This window comes from Melopsittacus undulatus, chromosome 7 (genome assembly GCF_012275295.1).
Source record: "Melopsittacus undulatus isolate bMelUnd1 chromosome 7, bMelUnd1.mat.Z, whole genome shotgun sequence".
Classification (NCBI taxonomy): domain Eukaryota; kingdom Metazoa; phylum Chordata; class Aves; order Psittaciformes; family Psittaculidae; genus Melopsittacus; species Melopsittacus undulatus.
This window is the reverse complement of record NC_047533.1, coordinates 33703735-33725468: the sequence shown is the minus strand read 5'-3', so window position 1 is coordinate 33725468 and position 21734 is coordinate 33703735. Positions and strand designations below refer to the sequence as shown.

At 38.8% G+C, this 21734-nt stretch overlaps 2 protein-coding genes across 5 annotated transcripts in view; one reads left to right on the top strand and one right to left on the bottom strand.

The window, feature by feature from the left end:
- The first annotated feature begins 359 nt into the window (after positions 1–359).
- SLC25A4 (solute carrier family 25 member 4) lies at positions 360–3136 on the top strand. Its single transcript, XM_005149039.3, has 4 exons — positions 360–555; positions 810–1296; positions 1831–1971; positions 2304–3136. Exons 1-4 carry the CDS (start codon positions 445–447, stop codon positions 2459–2461), a joined length of 897 nt encoding a protein of 298 aa, XP_005149096.1. The 5' UTR covers positions 360–444; the 3' UTR covers positions 2462–3136.
- A 2023-nt stretch (positions 3137–5159) lies between these two features.
- Positions 5160–21734, bottom strand: part of CFAP97 (cilia and flagella associated protein 97) — a 31335-nt gene continuing 14760 nt past the window's right edge. For all 4 annotated transcript variants that reach the window (XM_031048995.2, XM_005149040.3, XM_031048996.2 and 1 more), the window contains 3 exons: positions 13717–13979; positions 7742–7892; positions 5160–7050 (listed from right to left, as the gene is read on the bottom strand). In XM_031048995.2, coding sequence (XP_030904855.1) covers positions 6920–7050; positions 7742–7892; positions 13717–13979 — 545 coding nt within the window. In that variant the 3' untranslated portion in view covers positions 5160–6919. The remainder of the gene's footprint in view (positions 7051–7741; positions 7893–13716; positions 13980–21734) is intronic.

The following is a 21734-nucleotide window of genomic DNA, read 5'->3' as shown; positions in this document are numbered from 1 at the left end:
GAAGTTTTCAGGCTCTGGCACCAGCCTCTAGCCTGCATGAAACAGTTAACATTGCCCGAGGTACTGCTGCCAGCTTCCTTCATTCCCTCCTGTGCCTCCTGGGTGCTATTAATACAGCAGGCACATGTTCTGACATAGCGTTCCCCGGCAGATAACTTTAATTTGCCCTTTAAACGTCCCGAGACCAGCGGCCCCCGCGCTCCCTCCACAGGGGAACATGGCGCCGCTGCCCCGCGCCCCTTCAATGGGGGCGGGCTCAAGGGGGTCCCAGCCAATGCCCGAGCTCCGGTGGTCCCTTCCTCCTATCGCGAGAGTCCTCGGCATATAAGAGGAGCGGCGCGGGGCGGGGTGCTATTTGGCGAGCCGTGCTCGGGGCCGGCCGGGTGGGGAGGTTCACGGCTCGTTGGTTGTCTCCGGGCAGGGGGTGTCGGACCCGCTGCCAGCATGGGTGACCAAGCTGTCAGCTTCCTCAAGGACTTTCTGGCCGGTGGGATCGCTGCCGCCATCTCCAAGACTGCTGTCGCCCCCATCGAGAGAGTGAAGCTGCTGCTGCAGGTGAGGGGGTGCGGGGAGCGGCGGGGCTGTGGTACAGGTGGATGCCGGAGCGGCGGGCGGCGTGACTAAATAAGGGCAGGAGCTCGGCTGGCTCCGGTTACGCGGGAGCTGCCCTTCAGCACCGCGCCGGGGCGCTGGGAGCTTGGCCAGCGGTGGGGCAGGCCCGGTCGCTGTCCTTCACGGGGTCGCCATGCGGGGTCACGCCTGCAGTGTCCCATTCTCTACCCTCCCACCCGTCCCTTTCCTCCCTGCAGGTTCAGCATGCCAGCAAGCAGATCACGGCGGACAAGCAGTACAAGGGCATCATTGACTGCGTAGTCCGCATCCCCAGGGAGCAAGGCATCCTCTCCTTCTGGAGAGGTAACCTAGCCAACGTGATCCGGTACTTCCCCACCCAGGCCCTCAACTTCGCCTTCAAGGACAAGTACAAGCAGATCTTCCTGGGGGGAGTGGACAGGCACAAGCAGTTCTGGCGCTACTTTGCGGGGAACCTGGCATCTGGGGGTGCCGCTGGAGCCACTTCCCTCTGCTTCGTCTACCCGCTGGATTTTGCCAGGACCCGGCTGGCAGCTGATGTGGGCAAAGGAGCCAGTGAGAGGGAGTTCACTGGGCTAGGCGACTGCATTGTCAAGATCTTCAAGTCTGATGGCTTGAAGGGCCTGTATCAAGGATTCAGTGTGTCTGTCCAGGGCATCATCATCTACAGAGCAGCCTATTTTGGGGTTTACGACACGGCCAAGGGTAAGAAGTGCATGGAGAAGTGACTGCAAGGGAAGACCTGTCCAGTAAAGGAATTCTGGGGCACTTGGCAGTACAAGGACAAGCCAGGCATGGCTCAGCAGCAGTTCAGGGTGCTAGTGCTAGATTATGCACATGTGTTCCTGAATTGCATTCCTGACTCCTTTAACTTGCTATTCTGAGCAGAAGCCTTGGGTTCGCAGTCTGTGTTCAGACACTTTACAGTTTGTCTTAAGGCTTGTACAGGTGGGCTTGTATGATAGCTTGGTCCTCATGACAGAAGCCTGGGAGGGTTCTGCCGGAGAGACCTTTTGGTCAGGGAGCATGAAGGCAGCTTAGCTCCCAACATCCAGCAGTCCTATAAACTTGCAGTAGCTGGTAATAGTCACATATGGATGAAGGGAGAAGTTTCAGACTTGATTATGCTCACTTGATTGAGTGACTCCTGGTGTTGGTGGGTGGTTGTTTCTTTCACAGCCATCTTCCTCACAACCCTTTCCCTCTGTACTGACTCTTGTCATTTGTTCTTGATGACAGGTATGTTGCCTGATCCAAAGAACGTGCATATTGTAGTGAGCTGGATGATTGCCCAGACCGTCACTGCAGTGTCAGGGCTGGTTTCTTACCCTTTTGATACTGTGCGACGTAGGATGATGATGCAGTCTGGCCGAAAGGGAGGTAAGAATAAGTGCTATGGTGGTCTAGCAGCAGGAAGCACCTCTTCATCAAGATGTGGTGGGAGATGCTGGGTGGGTTTTGTGTTATGCAAAACTAATGACTTACTAGAATCCTTAAAAAACAAAAAAAAAACAGGAAATACATTGGTAGTATTTCTGCCTTTACACTTAAAAGGCTGAGACTGATTTAATTTCCACATGGAGAATTACTTCTCATTAATTGATTATTTGATTTTTAAATTCTTGGCTTATTCCTCATTTTAAATATATGAAAGTTGAAACAGAATTGCTGTATAACTTCAAGCCTTCTGACCTTTATGTCTTTTTCCACAGCTGATATTATGTACAAGGGCACAATTGATTGCTGGAGGAAGATAGCTAAAGATGAAGGAACCAAAGCGTTCTTCAAAGGTGCCTGGTCGAATGTGTTGAGAGGCATGGGCGGAGCTTTTGTACTAGTACTTTATGATGAAATCAAGAAATACGTCTAAAACTCATCATAATATAGTTCAATTGTTCTCAATCAACTTTTTCAAAAGAATATGCTATTGTGATATAATGGACAACAAAATTATTTCCTAGGGAAACAAAGTTTGAGTAACATCTGACTGAGACCAGGATGCATCAATTTAAAAATTGTCCACTACATCACAGTTCCATTTTTGTATGAAAATTTCTCCAGCATTTGTATTGGAACCTGTGTATATATTATACTTCAAATTTGAGGTAATATATTTTGTCTAGAGTCAAGACTTAGGTGGTCTCTACCTAGTTTAAAATGTAATATTGTGGAGATTTAAGAGAATGACATCTTTGGAAATACATGTTGTACTAAGTGATGGCTCTAGCTAATCCAACAGTGTGATGACATAGCATGAATTTAACTGTTTCCTTAAGCTGTATTTTTTTAATACATAGTAAGTGAAAAACATTTCTAAAAATATAAAATATATTAAAGCACCAGGCTGAATTCCTAACTGCAGCCTCCTCACTGACAAATTATAAAGTCATATGGCTGAAACCATAACCTTATTTTACAAACATACTTTGTAGAATGTGGAAATAACATTTAAAGAATTTCCTGGATTGTCACTAAGCAAAAAGTTGTCTGCTGATGTTCAATTGAACTAAACCTGAAACAATGAAATAAATTAATATATTCATGACCTTCTTCCTGTTTTTTTTCAATACACTGAGCACATATATGTGTCCTTTAAGGTGATTTGCTGATTGGCACACTCAGTGATTATCTGGCACTGTGTAAGCCTCTTAAGCTTTTTCTACAGAACTTTTCTTTTTTTTTTGCTATTGTATTTTTTTTTGCTATTGTAGAAATAACAATAATCATTTGACACTTACTTAAGTGCACTGTTAGGGGTGCCATATTTACTGGACCATCTCAGCTGGCAAGTATCATTAGCCAATAGAGCATGTCAGGGGAAAAAGCATCATGCCTCAACCAGTGTATCTTAAGCACCCGTGTTCCCCTTGTGAAGTTCCTCTTGCTTTTAACCAGTTTAAATGTCTCAACAGCATATTCTAGTCCTAAGAAGCAAACTCTGACCACATAAAATGCAGTGGAGAGAACTATGATTACTGTACACAATCAGAGGCCAGAACAAAAATCATGGCATTAGTGAGTAACACAGGTAGTGCTGAAACCAGAAGTGACAGCTACAAGGATCAGAGTTGCCAAATCCTGTTTCATCTTGGTCAGGAGGTGCCAAGAGATGTAAGCAGTTTTGTTGACCAAGGTATGAGTACCATGCATCCTGAATTCAAACCACATCTGTATCACATGCATTAGTAATCCCCACTGATACCTGAAACAGTCTGTCTCAACACGTCATCACCAGATGAGTGTCTGACTGCCCTAAATCAAAAGGCTGGCTGAATTCATGTGTCTTATGTGATGCATATAGGCTTTACACTGGAATGTATTCATTGTCATGAAACTTTCCAAGCCTTGTAGTCATGACCATCATATGGAGGCTGTGATGAGTATTTCCACTGTAATATATATCAACAAGGAAATAGAGGGAAGGAGAGGCACCTTCTGCCTTAAAGTGGTGTATCTTACATGCCAGGTACACCAAGCATCAGGTGTAATATTCATGGTGTTATTTGCTCAAAGGCAGGTGGCAGATGAACCATGAGATTCCTACCTGATGAATGTGAAACTATGAACTGCAGCTAGAGCCATCTTCCAGGACTGCAATTATGTTGTGTCCTGGTTTAAGCTCAGTTGGCAACTCAGCCACTCAGCCACTCACTCCCCCCTGCTCCTGGAGGAATGGGGAGGAGAATCAAAAGAATGTAACTACCATGGGTTGAGGTAAGAACAGTCCCGTAACTAAGTAACTACTTAGCAGTAATTAGTAGTTACTAGCAGTAACTACTGCTACCACTAATAATGATAAGGAAATATAGGATGACAGGATGCCAACAGAGATGGCTCAGGAACTTCAGTAAAGACTGCAAGCATTCTGACTGAAGACAGGCTTTGGCACAGGGGAAGGCCACAAAGGAAATCCTGTTATGTTCCAAATGAGCAGACAGGGAAACATCATTTCTTCTTCCTCTCATATATTGATCTAAGGCAGGGCTTTCTTTAAGACCTTCAGTAGGGTAAACAGACTACATAGCAGGACCTTGTCCTGGCACAAACATAGCCCACAGTGAGGCAGAAACACTGCTCAAGCAAAGGCATGACAGAAGCATCACACCCCATTTCCCATAGTAGTCAGTTCAATGCACCAATACTATCACCCAAACTGGCAATCCTGTCACTTCAGCAGGGAGACTGGCTCCTACCTGAAACCATATGTCAAACCTGTGTGGCAGTTCACTTTCAGGAGGAGCAAAGTAGCTTGCACTTTTCTTTCACAGAGATCTTTGGGGGCAGGAGGAAAAGAAAGAAAGAATATGAAGAGGAACCTTACCAAAAGGGCAGAAAAGTCTGTTAGGACATTTTGCTATTAAAATTTCTATGAGATTATCTAACTTAATGAAGACCTGCCAATATGGCTTATTTTTAAAAACCCACACCAAAGTCACTAACTGATAAAGTGTATCAATGAATAAACAGACTCTGCATTTTTTTCCCCTAGATGTAGTACCAAACACTTCTCCTGTGACCTCCTTCACACTTCAGTACCAATTATAAAATTCTGAAAGAAGCCACTGCAGTAACAGTTCATGTTAAATATTTTATTTCTTATGATTTACAAAAATTACATATAAAATTGACAGTCTTTCATACCAAAGTTAAATAAAATAAAATGAAGCAATTAAAAGTAATCCATCTGGTTAATTCCTTCACAGAAAAACATTACCATATGAACATTCAAAAGTATTGTGACCCTAATATTCACATTCAAGGACAAAAATATTTAAATAGTGAATAATTTTAATGAGCACAATAGTACAAATAAATACATCAGCACTATGCAAAAAAATTCCTTACAGTCCCTATCAATGAATAATAATGGCAATAAAAACCTGTCTGCCATAATGCTGCTTAAAGTTCAAATATTGTCAAACAGCTGCATTTGATCTGCAGGTCACCGAGTGCAGAAGCTCCGCCAAACTATCACACAGGACCAAGGAAAAAGTTTGTTGCAAGGCAGAATACCTGAAAGCCTATGCCCTCATGCAAGCACAAGCAAAGAATAATAAACTTTCCTTTTAATAGGGCTAAGACCCAGCATTACTAAGTGGTTTTTCCCTTTATGCACAACACAGAGAGGTTTCCTGTATCTCTCCTGGGAAGAAACTGGGGAAACAAGCAAGGTTCCAGCAACATCCACGGGTAGTGACATCACAATTTATGCTTTTTATAAAACCACAGTCCTACAAAATAAGCTCACTGAAAGTTTGACTTTATGCATAGAAATAAAGCATACCATCTACTATTTGCAATTACCAATTTCATTCGATTTTGCTCCCCTTGTAAACAGATGTTGCAGCTGAAGCTTATCTGACATTACAAGTATTTGGTATGAACATGAAGTTAAAACACAGTTTAAGAACATAACAAGGTTTTCTATTTTCTGCTTTTATTTATTTTTAAATCCTGGTTAATAGTTCCTCTCAAAATCAGATGTTCATGTTGCCTGCAGCTCAAATTTGCATTTCCCCACCAAGAATGGCAAGGATCTGCAAAAGCATGGCCATGAAATGTTTCCCTTGCTTAGTATGTTCTAGCTTGCAAAGTAACTAAAACTTACTCTTGTTTAGAATCAATCTGAAACTATTGTTCACTTCAGTCTTTGCTCTTGTTCAAGTAGCATCAGATGCTTCCTTCCTACATGAAGGTTCCAAAATTCTTTTAAATCTGGAAGAGACACAGCCTTGAACACAAAACAAACATTCAATACCTGGAGTGCAAGAGTGGCAGAACATCATCCGCAGTCTTAACATTCTAGCTAACCATGCAGGAATACACAATCTGCTTTTCACCCCTTCATACTGCTGTAAAGATTCTTTCAGTCACAAGAACATGACCACAAATTTCAGAAGGCTTACCTAAAGCCAGGATGAAAAGCAGGGAACTAAGGAGAATCCAGGAAGTAAGCATATGAGTTTAATGCGATGTTTTAAAGTATTATTAAAGGGTTTTTTTACACCTTGTGCCTGTAGTGCAGCAATGCTGTCCTTCCATGTTATGGATACAAATGACACGATCTGAGAACAACATAGTAATTAGCATTTTCTATTTAACTTGACCATTTAAATACCTCTTTCTCTTTCATAAATTCTTCCTGTCATGGAACACACCTACTGAAGTGAAAGTGTTCACTTAAAATCATTTTATAAGCAACTGTATCATACTCAATGCATTTTAATCACTCAACAATGCAAGAAATATTTTTGCCCATAGAATTTACAAAAGCGCTAAAAAAGTAAAAGGCTGAGAATCATCTGAGAATGTGAGACAAAGAATGCATTTATAACCAAGCAGCACGAACAGTAGTGGGTTTAGGCCTCTGTAATGCCCCACTGGCTGAATCAGGTATGGGTTTTTCATTCCTCTGGCTCATTGTACTTGGTACAGCGGATGCTCTTGAATAGGATGATCCTGTTAACACATGCACATGCGCGCGCACACACACACACACACACACACACACACAAAGAGAGAATGCTTATGGCTCAGTAAAACAGAAAATTTCATGCTATATTAGTACTACAACGCTCATTACCGTAGTTTCCAGAGAAAAAAGAATCTGGAAACAACAGCAAATCACAGTAAGTTGAATACAAACCCAAAACATTACGAGCTGTTCAAAATGCTCAGGACAAAGAATACAAGCCCATGCCATAGTGCTGTGCTTCTTTAATCTGATGGGTATGGCCCTATGGGGACACATGATCTACTTCCAAATATTACACTGCAATTTCTGAGAGAAAAAGTAGATTCACTGAATGAGAATTTGAATCTTCTTTGGAGTTTTTGTGTTGGGAATTTTCTTTTCCCCCTTCTGTTCTCCTCTCAATAAAGGCTATTGGCAAAATGAGACCCTCTTGGAAAGACGATTAATGAGGTAATTTCTTAGAAATTTAGCATGGTAAGTAAACAATGCATGTGGTCATCATATTTTTGGTATGGCCAAAAAAATTCATGTTAAAGATTTTTGTGTGATAAATGATCAGTCTAAGGAACAGAAAGGAACTCATCTGCTATTTCTAGCAGTAAGTGCTTCGCAATTCTGAATTATAAAAAGACACATGCAAAGAAATGCAAGAATCTGCAACTTCCAAGTACTTACTTAAAGGACTAAGATGGCTGAAAGCAGATTTTCCTCTTCTTACAGAAGGTGAAGAACCTATGTAACTCATCTGGCGCTGATAGTCCAGCAGTTGCTCATTACGCCTCATACCAGGTGTTGGTTTCACTGCTTCCAGTCTTTTCAGGAGTGCCTTAATATCAAAGAAAAATATTGTCAAGAAAGAGAAAGAATGAATAAGAAGCCACAAAAAACCCCAAACCATTCACAAATAGATTTTGATGTGAACTGCACAACATGAACTCCTCCATTGGGAGGATCATGGGCTATTCTTCTTGCATTCAATTCTTTTCTCAGTATTATGACACAAACAGTAACTATCCCTTACTTATTAATTCTATGTTGAGTAACATCATTAGTACCCCGCAGTTCTTTCTACTTTACTGTAACTTGAAACACATCTGTTTGGCAGTAGTCAAGGTGGTGGGAAGACAGACTCCACTCTTCTAATCCCACCTTTGGTTACTCCTCTCCTCTAAACTTCCAGAAGGACAAGAAGTTGGTGGCTTTTGGGTGTTTCTTTTTTTTTAACAAATCTTTGCAAACCTAGTTAGACCATTTTATATTGCCCTAGATCCCCAGAGAGAATTACTCACTCAATCCTGTGAAAGTAACGTCAAAAGGAAAGCACAAACATTCACATGACACTATTTTATCCACAATGTGGATAAAAATACCCCTAAGGGTTGAAAATTAGCTGAAATTATTGTTATAGACATCGTTTCTTCTTGTTAAAATTAACCCTGGCAATCATGCAGTAGTATTAGATTAGAACTGCTATGATACAATATTTGTAAAATACAGTCTCCCAGTCTGCATAACTACATCTACTTGAAACAGGATTTATTGGTTTTAGAAATTACATAATCTAAAAAGAAAACCAAAAAAAGCCCCCAAAAACTCCCCCCCAAAAAACCCCAAAAAACCAAACCCCACACCAAACCAAAAAAACAACACAAAAACCCCACCCCTAAACTGATGTCAGGACAAATTTGAAAGTACCCAGCTACATACAACTTTACATATATTTTGCCTCCAGTAATTGCCTCACATAAATCTATACATCAGTTCATTTGATGGCCTTCAAACATTTGGCAATGACACATATGACATGCATCCTACCAAAAGCAGACAACGCGAACTGTGATTATGTAAGTCTCCAAAGTACTAAAAATAACTCTGTTAATAAGGATGTATGGTCTAGATGCATACTCATATGGCAGAAGTCAAGAACCTGTCTGTATAGCCATTAAACTGCACTTTGTATGATCATTCTTCCCCACTCCCAGTCTGTGGTTTGTTTTTATTCTTAGAATAAAAAAATAACAGAAAGTGACTTAGGATATAGCATAATGTTCACAGGATGTCATTGTCCAGCTTAATAGGAATCTACAAACTCTTGGTAGTTTATGCATGGGCACTGAGAAAAGTGACATGATTTTGGCTTAGACACAGTATGTCACAAGTGCTTGTACCAAGCGCCAGTCAGCTCGTCATCAAGTGCAAACACCGAAGTAAGCAAAAGTCAAAGGAAGGACTTCAGCTAGAAATAGCTCTTCACTAAAGCCAGCTGCAGAACATTAAATGGTAGGCTTGCATCTAAATGTTACATCAAGCATTTTAGTCAACTCTAGACACATTTCCTAATACCACTACCTACATTTAGACTTGCAGAGATTACTTATCTGCCTTCAATATTAAAAACGGAAGCTCTTTATAAGGTCAGTTCAATCACAAATGGATAGGGTAAATTGTAGAAGTAACTTCCCTATGAGAATAGAGCATGTTTCAGCTCTGCACTCCAACTGTAACAGTCTCATAGAATTTGCACTCCTTAACACTGCAGTAATTTCAAGTTCAATCCTGAACATAATATGCCTACTTTATTCTAATTTAAACACAATTCTCTGCTTTTGCTTTTATGCCTGTGTTTTGACAGGTACCAACCCATCACCAATGCAAAAAGAGAGACCTCTCAGCACTACAATATTACTTTTTGAAGAGGTTAGCACTGCGCTTGATACAGTCCTGAGCTAAGGAAAGAGCAAATACAGATTCTGTGGTGCAGAAGTGTTCTAAGAAAAGCTCTTCTAGAGAATGAGAGAATAGCTCCTGTGGTTCTCTTGCCTGCTGCTGTGGATTGTACCTAGGGCACATTAACTTACATGCTATTTGCAGTTGTGAATTTTGCAGTTTGGAGAATAGCCTGCTGTATACAGAAATAAACTCATCAACACATTGAAGTGGCAGTCCTGACCTATTGTATCTATAACACAGAACTAATTTGATTGTTATGTTTTTATTACCAACCTTACAATCTTGAGGTCCTTAACAGAGGAACTATCTTGTTCAATGGTAAAAGTACCTTGAACAAATGTTCTTTTTCAATTACACACATAAATCTACTCATTCTTTCATCATGTTCTACTTTTGAGAAATGGACTGAAGAACACTGCCAGTCTCCTTGTTCTATGGAAGTGCTAAATCTTTGGAGCCCTAATCCTGTGTCACTAAATTAGAAAAAATTAGAAAATAGAAATTTTGTCATTGATCTGAATGACCAAAGAATCAGATCTTACGACATAATCTGGATGCTTAGAACCAAATATATATTCTCAATCAGATTTAACAAATAAGAAAAGAAAAAAGGAGAAAACAACCACACTAATGGACTAATGGCAGGAATGTCATTAGTTGCTCTAACCTGCACTGTAGCTCCTCAGAGCTCTTGATTCGAGTCAATACATACATAATATCACTGATGATCTCCTAACTTGAGAAAAGCCTCCTCAGGCTTCTGTTTCCTCAATCTTCTTTTACTTTATTAAAATAATTTACAATAAAAGCAGAATAACATTAACAAAAGGGGTTGGGGAAATCACAGAAGGTGTTCCTGCATTACTACCTCTAGGAACGGGATAATCCTCTATAAATCTAGGCATTTGGACATAGATTAGTATCTAGAAAGACACTAAAATACATACTGTCAGTGACAGGAAACATCAGATTGCCAACAACTGGAGAACAAAGGAACCTGGCACTGTAGCGAGAGATTGCTGCTATAGAGTGGGCTATGATAAATGCTACTAATTCAATTTTGGGCATATCAGGCGAGTACTAATTTTAATGCTCTCAGACAAAGGTGGAGGGGGGTTGTTAACCAAAACACAGTTTTCTGCAGCTGCACTGAAAAAGGAAGAAAAGAGTAACTGCAAATAGAGCACTCCTAAATTGAGTTTGGAGAAAAGGTAAAACAGCAATACTTTTTCTTGGTTTACTTTGCTTTTTAAATGCACGAAGGCTCCAGTTTCACCTCTTCTGAATCCTAACCAGCTGACCAGTGTGCCTTGACAGCTGTTCCAATTTATTTATATTATGCCTCCTCTAATGTCACTGATGTTAGTGACCACACTGTCCCTTTACAGAGTCCGGGTGGGGGAAGGGGAAGGAAGTAACTGCATTCAAGTACAGCTTTCTGTTCTTAACAGTACACGTATTGGTCATTTTCTTCAACTGCCAGTTGCATTAGTTAGCTCTAACCTGACAAACTGAATGCCAAGAACTCTTGAAGTTCTTCAACTTACAGGAAAGTCTTTTTAACTGAACAGCTACCAGGTTTTCCTGTGGCTGGCATCACCACAGCAGATGTAAGCTTAGAGTAGAGTGTGCAAAGTAATAAAATTTTCCTTGAACTGCCAATAATAAAGACTGATGTCTTTGTTATAATTACCACAGCAGCATTCAGGAGTCTCCAGTGGGTCAGGAATCAGCAGACCACAAAAATCCTGACCACAAGACCACAAAGAGCCTGTAACCTAAATACTAAGATCACAGAATTGCACTACATTTGCACCTTAATGCAGTATATCTTAGCCAGGCGCATTTATGTGCCAATCCCATCTCTTGATAACCTCCCCTGAGGAGAGGGGCATGGAAACTTTTTTTCCTTTTTTTTTTTTTTTTGCATTGTACTTTGTAATCTCAGGAACTACCAGTGTTTTGTCTTTAGTCTTGGCGTACAATGGCTCTGAACCTAGTATGTGGAAAAAAACCCTGTCTGCAGATCGGCACAGATATTAATTACTTCCAAGTTTGGATAAAGTGACTGAAGAATGGTGTGGTGGCTGAAAATTTGTATTTCAAGGTCCCCAAATGCTTACCTGTATATACCAGTATAGATTTTTGCACTATACAAGAAACCACTAAAAGTTTAAATGGTGTATAGTGTCTAGTCTATGAAGTTGAGAATCTTATTTATACTGGCAGAAATTATTAATATGTCAACACAGATAGACACACATATATGCACACAAGGGAAAAGAAAAAAGTATCAGTCACACTTATGCCCCTTTCCACTGGAGAGGAGATGGGGTTGGGAGTATCTTCAAACACAAGAGTAGAATGTTTTCTGAATCAGCAGCATCCTCTGTTGGCAAGCGATGCACTCAGGCCGTGCTAGCTGAGATAAGCAATCAAAAGCAGGTTCCCCTTATGAAAGCACAGAGTCAAAAGCAGCAAGTACAAAATTCTGATTTTAATTTGGACAGTGATCTATTTTGCCAATTGTGCTTTTTCCATGAATTGCTAGTCACTACCTTTTAAGTACTGTTCTTCACAGCAAGGCATCTTTTTATGCCATCATAACTTTTTCTAGCAGAGTCTGTGAGAGCAAGATATACTCAAAACTCTTTAGCCCCCCTGCACAGAGTACTGTTGTACATTTCTATTCTTGAGATACTTACAAAACCTGTATCCTTCTCTAACAAACATTTCACAAAGGTGTATCAAGCAGCAGATCCTGTATACAGTACCTCAGACCCTTTATAGAAAAAAGAAATCCTGCCAAGTAATAGAAGAACGATTGCTAAGGAAATTCCATGGAATTCCAGCTCTTCAGTCTACAAAGGTGAAGAAAGTTGCTGACAAGAAGAAAACAAGTTCATAAAGCATACACTTTCAGCTACACAAAGCAAACCCCTCATCAATGGGCATGATAGGGCAGCTCTTTTCTTTGCAGTCTCTGAGAAAGCATGTCATACTTATAATCCCAAGTAGTGCTAGAAATTCAGTTTATTAGAACTGTGATGCTTTAGGTGCCTGTACACTTCAAACAGGATAAAAAAGTAAGCAGAACTGCTCAAAAGTAATAACAATGTCAAACAAAACACATTCTTTCAAACAGAAGAGCAATATCTATTGTCCTGAGTTGGGGAAAAAATTAATAAACTACTTCCACTATAAGTTTTACAAATATTTTAGCTATATTAAATCTCATTTTCAAAGACAGCAATGAACAACTAGGAGACACAAAAATGACACTGTCTGTATTACAGTTCAATTACTAAAAATCTTACTCAAACCAGTATTATTTTTTAATTTGACAACTCTGCCAATATCCTTATGAGTCTGAATTTCTGTTTTCTACAAAAGGTACTGTGATTGCCGTTACATTCAAATAGTGTGACAAGCAGAGTGCTACAAATATTGAAGGAGACAGATAGCTACAAAATGAGTCAAAAACCAAAAGTAACATTCACATTGTATCCTCTGTATTTCAAATATAATGAGTTTGATGCTATCATACTGATTGCTATATTTTTCACAAGCCTGTCCTTGAGAGACTAGTAATCATGATGCAGGAAGCAGGATGAATAGTCAAACTGCTATCCAAAGTTCTAAGCATGTTAACAGTAATGGTTGTTATGTTCCTCTTAAATTGAGTGATATTGAAGTAAAGCAAACTCATATACATTAGAAACAATTTTCATCTTTAAAAAAACATAATTCCTCCCCCCCAAAACACGTGAACAATCATGCAAACAGCATAGTAAGAGAAATTCATTGCAGCTTTACTGCAATAAATCTCCAAGTGCTGCCTTACCAGTTTTGTAAGTATTCAGGAGTAGTCTGACAAACAGTCCTCTGTTTACTTAACCAAATCAGTTCTCAAAACTTACCAGGTTCTCTCTTTCAATTCTTTGCTGCTCCTTTTGCCTGTTGAGGGCACTGTGGTACAATTTAGGAGGTGGTAGAGATGGCTTCTTCAACGAGGTACTTCTCCTTGGCTTTGCAGATTGTCTGGCCAGTTCTTTTAGCAACCTTTGGTTTTCCCGATCAATCTTTTTTACTTCTTCACTTGTGAAAGAATAATTTCTCCTTCTTCCTTTAGATGGGTGATTAATGTTTAGCTTCTGATCTTTTTTCTCCAACTGTAGGAAAGCTTTAAAATGGAATAAAATACTCAGGTTAAAAACCCAAACCAAGCACAAATATTGCATCCTATTATTGTAATTTATTTACAGACCTGAAAAACCAAACTATGTTTCACCTCCCTCCATCTGAATTCCAGATTTAGACATTTCAGATTTTTTCACTGATGTTCAGATGTCTTCAGTACATTGATTTTAAAAAAAGGTTCACCACAAAAATCAAGCCTCATTTTGGCCTTAGTTTAAATCCATCTGCCTCCTTCTCACCAGGAATCCCCCTCCTCCCCATTTATGACCAATAATAAAGAGGAACTGAACAGCTGCAGCAAATAACTGAGCAACACAAAGGAATCAGCAATATGCACACAGCTTATATCTGTAAATATTTGTGTGGAATCAGAATATAAATCAGCCTTATGTGCAAAGTTGTTTCTTCTGCATAGTCAGTATTCCTGATTCCTCCCTTCAACTCTAATCACTCCTGATCTCTACCTTTACCTGTATCCTTGCCCAATTTCTACACTGACACAACATACTCAGACATCCATCCTCAAATGTTTCTACTCGAGTTATTATAGTACTGGAAAACAGCACAGACAATTATATGCAAATGGGGCTACCATTATACTGAAATAAAGCAGCACTGAACAAACATCATCCCAGTGCTATCATCTGAGGCACCTATACAGGCATCAGAGAAGTTTTCTAAGCCATGGAAAACACATCTCAGGAAGCCAGGACTACAAATAACCTTTAGAACCAAGAATTAAACCATAAAATGTTAGATATTTGTACACGGAAAGAGATCTAAGTTTTGTTCCAAGGATATCCAAAATATCTCTCAGCTGAGAGGTAGAACAGAAATCATGTTCCAGGCAGGAAACACACTGGAGAAGCATGACTCAGAGGTACAAAATACATTTCCTGAAGTGATTTTGTTGATCCTTTGCTCCTGAAGTGATCCTACATCATGTTGCTGCAGGAATTGTATAGGGAAAGATGAAAATTAAATTTAATTGATGGAGAGAAATGAGTGAGCATACATAAAACAAGAAAAATTGCTGGGGCATGGCAATTTAAACCAATAAAAAACAACAGACCAAGATATGAGGTTGCAAGACAAAAGAACAAAGAATGCACACTTAAAAATACACAGCCAGACACGCCTGCACAACTGTAAAATAACATAAATGGAAAGCTTCACTCTCAGCCAGAGCCAGCTATGTTTATTATAGCTCCAGTGGAGCTTTGCTACTGACCTATTTCTAAGCCTTTGCTTCCTAAAGCTCTGGAGGCCATCTTCTGGGAACTACTGTAAGCGTTATGCTGTCATGATATCACCCGCATTATCTATAGCACAGGAATGGCGGTACCAGGTTACATCAAACAGATTTTTGGACCTCAGACACAGATAAGGAAGCCTTACTCAAGCCATTCCCACATTCCTCCAATAGCACAGTGCCTCCAGAAGATACCACTTACTTTTACCTCTAGAAGCCCACCACACAATTAAAAAAAGCATCCAAAGCAGAAGCTCTGAGAAAAGCAGAAATAAAGAATCAAACAACCAAAAAGCCACAGTAAAGCACCCCCCCCAACCAGGCATGCAGTAATACTTCTTCAGCAAACACTTCTAGCATCAGCAATTTTTTGGCAAGGGATGTCTGAGGCAGCCTTTAATAGCTAAAAAACCTCAAAGAATGATGAGCATGTTCTTACTTCAAAGCAACATAAAAAACTTTCTTGCAGTACCTCAACTAGTTTATTTCAGAATTGATACAAATATTGCGGATGTCTTTGTGATATTTAGAAACTGTATCAAGAATTCAAAATCCAAACAGTTAATGAATCTCAAAATCGCTCTGGAAATTAGTAAGCTTGCACCATCAGTACAGTAGCCAATATAAGCAAGAAGTGTCCCCAGGCAGCTCTTAACTGCGAGGTTGTTCACTTTAGCAAATATAGTTCTCATTTCTCAAGAGAAAATGCAAATCACCTCAAAAGCAGACATACAGCAAACTAGTGCAAATCAAGTGTGCCAACCAACAGGTTAATAAAGTAAAAATATCTTGAAAAGCATCTTTAAAATACAGCAGGTTATTCATAAGGGAAGACTAGGATAGCCATCACCATCATTTGAAGAGACAAACCTGGGATGAGATTCATCTGGATACACCTACAATGGACAAAAAAGAAATACACAGAAAATAACTAGAGCCACACAATTCACTTGATAACATCAAGCTGCAATGTGTTTCTTGGTACAAAATAATTATGTCCTTATGGGAACATGCAAAACCAGCACTGCAGAACACAGCTGGTAGAAAGTAATTTGAACAACCATTTGAGGAAGGCACTTATTATACATCACATTACATAATTGATAACTGCATTATCACAAAGCTATGAAAGACAATTTCATCTTTTGCCTTACATCCATAGCATCTCACAGGTTAAACAATACTGCACATCAGATGCAAGGCTGTGGCAAAGAACAGTTGTTCAACTGAAGTCTTGGCCTACCTTTCTGGCACCAATGCTGCTGGTGAGTCAGTCTTTTACAAAACACATTTAAGCTTTAGAATAACTGTCAGTGCAAATTCCAAACAGCTCTTTCTTTCTGTGAAAGGTGTGAACTAGTTAAATTCCATTTAAGGCAACGGCATTCTGAATGAGGACATTTTTAATTAGAAATAAAAAATTTTGTGTTTTCACTAGTACATCATTGTTTTAATTCTGTATAAGGTACCTGGAGAGTGTATATTTACTCATATGATGCAGTTAAGAACTATAATCAGTAAACAGACTAGAAACACAGATAAATAAGCACCAAGGTAATTAATCATTTTCTGACTTACTCATTTTTTCTGGAAAAACCCTATCAGCTGTGATTAAAAAAAAAAAAAATCAAATCAAACCAGACACAATCCAAACAAAAATCAGAATAATGGCATGGAACAAACAATTCCTCCCAATGCTGGACAGTAAATGCTTTCAGAAATAATAAAACAGGGAACCCTGCAGTGATAGCTACACTGCGTTACTTTGTCACTCAGCTCTCCAGAAGGTAGTGGTAGGCAACTTCTGCAGCACTAAATACCACCAGGATTTTACCAGAAGCTCTCAGCTAGTGCGAATGCAAATCCATATACATTCCTACCCATCGCTCTACCAGATGCTACTACTTATATATATGCAAATAAAGCATGACAAAATTTTACTAACTTTACTCTCACATTCCACCTTCTCCACTCACACTCCCTCAACATACAGGCTTTCCTTTTTTCATTCATCTTTCTTTCTCCTTTCCTTAGCCTCTCACAAGACTTTTTCCTTTCAACATATTTTCCTTTTACTGTGCCTCATTCAAATCTTTTACCATCTCTCCACAAAGACAGCTTTTCTCATTTGCGGAAGGCAGAAAAGAGACTCCAGCCTACTTTCTTCATTATGCTGTTCATTTTTAGCCTCACTATTATTTACACTTACATGGTGTAGAAACTGACTTTGCTGCTACCAACAGCTTTTTAACAACTCTTGAGGTTAAGGATTTGCCAACAGTGATAATACTGGATTTACCACAACTCAAAAGAAACATTATTAATAAGTGAAAGAGTTGTTAAAATCACAGTGAAGATTCTGCTGTGAAGTTATTCAGTGAAGCCTCATCAGAAGAAGGCTTCTGAAAACCAGTGACTAATCTCTGTTGCATTATGGAAGAGCATTAAATTTGCACTAAAAGTTCAGACCAAGTACAACATGTGCAGCAGCAAGTTTTCTTTAAGGGGACAGAGATAAAAGATCAATCTGAAACTCTCTAGTTCCTCACTAATTTCATCAGTTCCTCAACAGAACTTTTTATAGTTAGCCTGCTGTATGACTTACAAGCCACATTTGAAATATCACAAGCAGTTCTCTGCAGCAACAGTGGTGCAGTACACCAAGGTACTGGGTCAGATAACATATTACATGTAGTTGGTTTGTTGTTCTCCAATCTGATTAAGTTAATAAAATGGAGTTGTGTTTTACTTAGTTCGGATCTATGTTAAGGAAGAATTTAAGCTGCACACTTCACTTTAAGACAAACAGTAACTGTCTGAAGCCTATCCATAGATAACCTTTTCCAAACCACAGCAAATGCAACACCGGCCTTCTTAGGAACTTTGCAACAGAAGAGTTTAAAGTTTAGTACAAAAGAGACAAGCAACAGAATGCATGCTGTATCACTTTCTGAAAGAGGACAATTAATACTACATGATAAGTGCTTGTTCCAAACAATAAAAAAAAGGCAGAATGTAGGGGGCATCCATGAAACCACTGTTCCTTAAACAATGTTCAAATAAACCACAGCAGCAGTCTAATGAAGCAGTGAGCAAAAGGTCCTGCAGGCCTTCCTGAAGCAGTGGTGACACTATTTCCACAGTCCAACATGACCACAGAACTCCACATCCACAGTAATAGTTTCCAGTACTTCCCAAGTTACCTGGCTGAAAATCTGCCCTAACTGAATTCTGCACGACTCATACAGCATCATATTCCTATTCTCTGCACATACTATGAAAGAAAACTAGGTAATCCACAGGAGGCATGCATGTCAAGTATGCACTGAATGTACTTCAGCATTCACTGGCAACAACATGGCTTTCATGACAAAGCCAGTAGGTGTCTATCTGTGTCAGTAAAGCCTAAAAACCAGGGACAATTCACTATCAATAAACAAAAAAGAACCCAGATCCCACATAACAGGTAAATGCATTTATTCCAAATGCTACTATTTCAGCTGCAGTTAGTGTTATATAACTCAAGTATTTGAGTTTCAAAGTTATTTCAATGATTTATTCAACAATGCACCCACTACCCTTTAATCACAATGCTTAAGTGCTAGAATCATTTATATGACTATTTTTGCAGTGGCCAATGACAACATGAGACAACACCACAGCTTAAGGCTGTAATTTAAGTTTGTAAAGACTTTGTAAGTTTTGGAACAATTAAATATGATTTAGCTGTAGTTTCATACTCTTATCAGTAGGTAATAAGCAATTTAACTAAATCCCTACTTACCACTTCACTGTCAGCCAGACCATAAACTAATTATTTGGGGGAAGGGAATAAACAAGCAGCAGCATTTGCATAAAGACTTGCACAGTGTGCAGTCTGCTTCTCATTTGCTGGTAAGCAGGGAAAAGAAAATTCTCTGGTATTCACAGGATTTCTATAAAAGATGGTTTCCATGGAGAGACACCTGACTTGCTTTTGAGCAATAAACAAGCTGTTTATTGCTTTCAGTTTGCAGGCATTGAAATGACCTTGCAGAGTGAGAAAGGCCAAATCTTATATAAAATACAAATTATAATTAGCAAGTCAAATGCATTAGGACAGGATGATACAGCTGTCCTAATGGTATTATGGTTAAAATTAAAGTCATGCATTTTTCAGTGCATCTGTTGCAATCCCAGTAGAGGAAAATGCATTGAACTGCTTCAGTGCTTATGCTTTTGAGTTTGCCTGGTGTTTTGTTTTATACTTCTCCACTACCACTTCTGTAACACATTAAAAAAACCCATCATCAATGTCTTACAATTTCAATCTAAAACTATTCCCCTGTACTATCTCTAAACAACTATTTCCTAGAAAATCCATTCTTTTGAGTCAAAGAACTCTTTAAAAAGGATTTTGGAGAATTCATTATTTGATGTTTAAGAAATGGAGCACGTGCTTTTCAAGTACAGATTTTCCCTATTTGAATATGCTTAAATAGGACTGCTAGCTATTACTTGATGTCATGAGAAAGACAACAGGTACCTTACATGTGCATGATTTTTCTGCCCCCAAATAATACATTTTCTTATGGATGTTGGAAAAATGTGGATCTCTTTACAATCTGAAAGATTGCAATCTGATTTCAAACTCTAAATATAAAGAATAAGCTGATAATCACTCTTTTACCTCAACATGAGTTACTAGACCTGCAAAATGATGCATATGTATACACATAAAATTAAACTATGAACATACAAACTAAAACCTACATGTTTAGTTCAGCTGTTACGTATATATTTAAGAGTTCAAATTCAGATATTGTTTCACACTCTACAAATCCACTAGTTCATTGCAACTGAGCACATAGATAACGTATCTCCATGAGGAGAAAATTTCAGTTACAAAAAAACCTTCTATTTCCCAAGTGACAGATTATAGGAAAAAAAATAAAATTAAATCAATTGCTTTATGTTCAGTTGAAGCTGTTATTTAGTTTTCTACAATAGCTTTTATTCAGAAAGACAGAGCTTTTACTTTCATACTAATGATATTTATATCAGTGCTGTTTACCAAGTAAGCTCTGACTGCTTTACAACAGAAAAGCTAAAGCACAGAAGAGGCACGAAGATTTATTGGGGAGCATACAGGACAGTGAGAGCTTCAAGGATACAACTCAGGTCCTCAGCCTGTAGCCCATTGTCCTACTTACCCCAACGCACCACCTCCTCAAGTTAATAATAGCTAATACCATGGATTTACAGACTAATTCTCACAGACACTTCTGTAAAATAAGCAGGTATCAACCCCATTTTACAGGCAAGAAAACACAAAATGCTGAAGCCTTCAGCACTCCATATACCTTGTGTAATCCCATTACTACTGCATTGATACCCAACATAAATTCAGATAAAGATACACAGTATTTTTGCGCACTACTCTGTATTCTGGATTACAGAAATTAAGAGACTTGTCTAAAGACAGAGAGCAAGTCTGTATTGTAATGGGATGGAAACGGATGAATGCTTAGTTCACACTCATATGCTTAACCCACCTCTTTATCTGCATAATCTCAATTCCTTAAAATTACATGAAACATTAGATCATGATACAGGATCAAGGAAAACAGCATCAGAAAACTTTCCAACTTTCTCATTCCCAGCTTTATGACATGGAGCTTTATGAAAGTACTTTCAAAACCAATTTTTGACAATCTATTCCTTTACATTGATATATTTCTCTTTTTGTGTTCAGACTACTCAGGAGTACAGCAGAGGAGATAACTCTTATTATGGGTTCTGAATACTGCTCTTAGTTACTATTTTAATTTTCTGAAATATCTTTACAGTTTATAACAAAGTGGAAACAGCAATGACTCACAAAAGACTTACATACAAAAATCTATGTAACATCATGAAACAACTGAAGAACTGTATTTCTACCTGAAAAATTATAATCACACCTGTATTTTTTCTGTGTAGGTGGCAAAAAAGAGAGGTTAAGGTTTATTTATTTAAAATATAAACCTTACTAACACCTTGAGTAACTGAAATTTCAAGTACCTAGGTTCTTGACCACACTGATAAGATATTCAAATTCCTAATTAGTGCAGCTGTCTGACTCCTCAGTGCTATAATAGTTCTTACAGTCATAAACTATAACGACAACAGCTACATGACATCAGTCTTAGCATTGTAACGAAATCATGTAAGCCTCCTAAGCATCAACTTCATGTCTGTAAAAATGAGAGGATTCAAGTATCATGTATTTAGTAGTCATACACATTTTAAATAAGTATGCCATCCAAACAGCAAGAGATTTTCATGAACAGAACTAAAAACTACTAGCAAGAACAAACAATTCAGCAGTTCACAGCTACCAAAAGAGCATCAGAGATATACCCAAGAATTCTTATGTACAATCCAGGAATGATTAGTAAGTAATCACTAAGCCAAATAACTTGAGCAACATGGTCCAGGTAGACATAGATTGTAGCATCATCCAGG

What these genes read in the sequence shown, in the direction of transcription:
- SLC25A4 (XM_005149039.3), top strand. Translation starts at nt 445, where the DNA reads ATGGGTGACCAAGCTGTCAGCTTCCTCAAGGACTTTCTGGCCGGTGGG. An exon ending in GAGTGAAGCTGCTGCTGCAG is followed by an intron (nt 556 to 809) that starts GTGAGGGGGTGC and finishes TCCTCCCTGCAG; the next exon opens with GTTCAGCATGCCAGCAAGCA. An exon ending in GGTTTACGACACGGCCAAGG is followed by an intron (nt 1,297 to 1,830) that starts GTAAGAAGTGCA and finishes TCTTGATGACAG; the next exon opens with GTATGTTGCCTGATCCAAAG.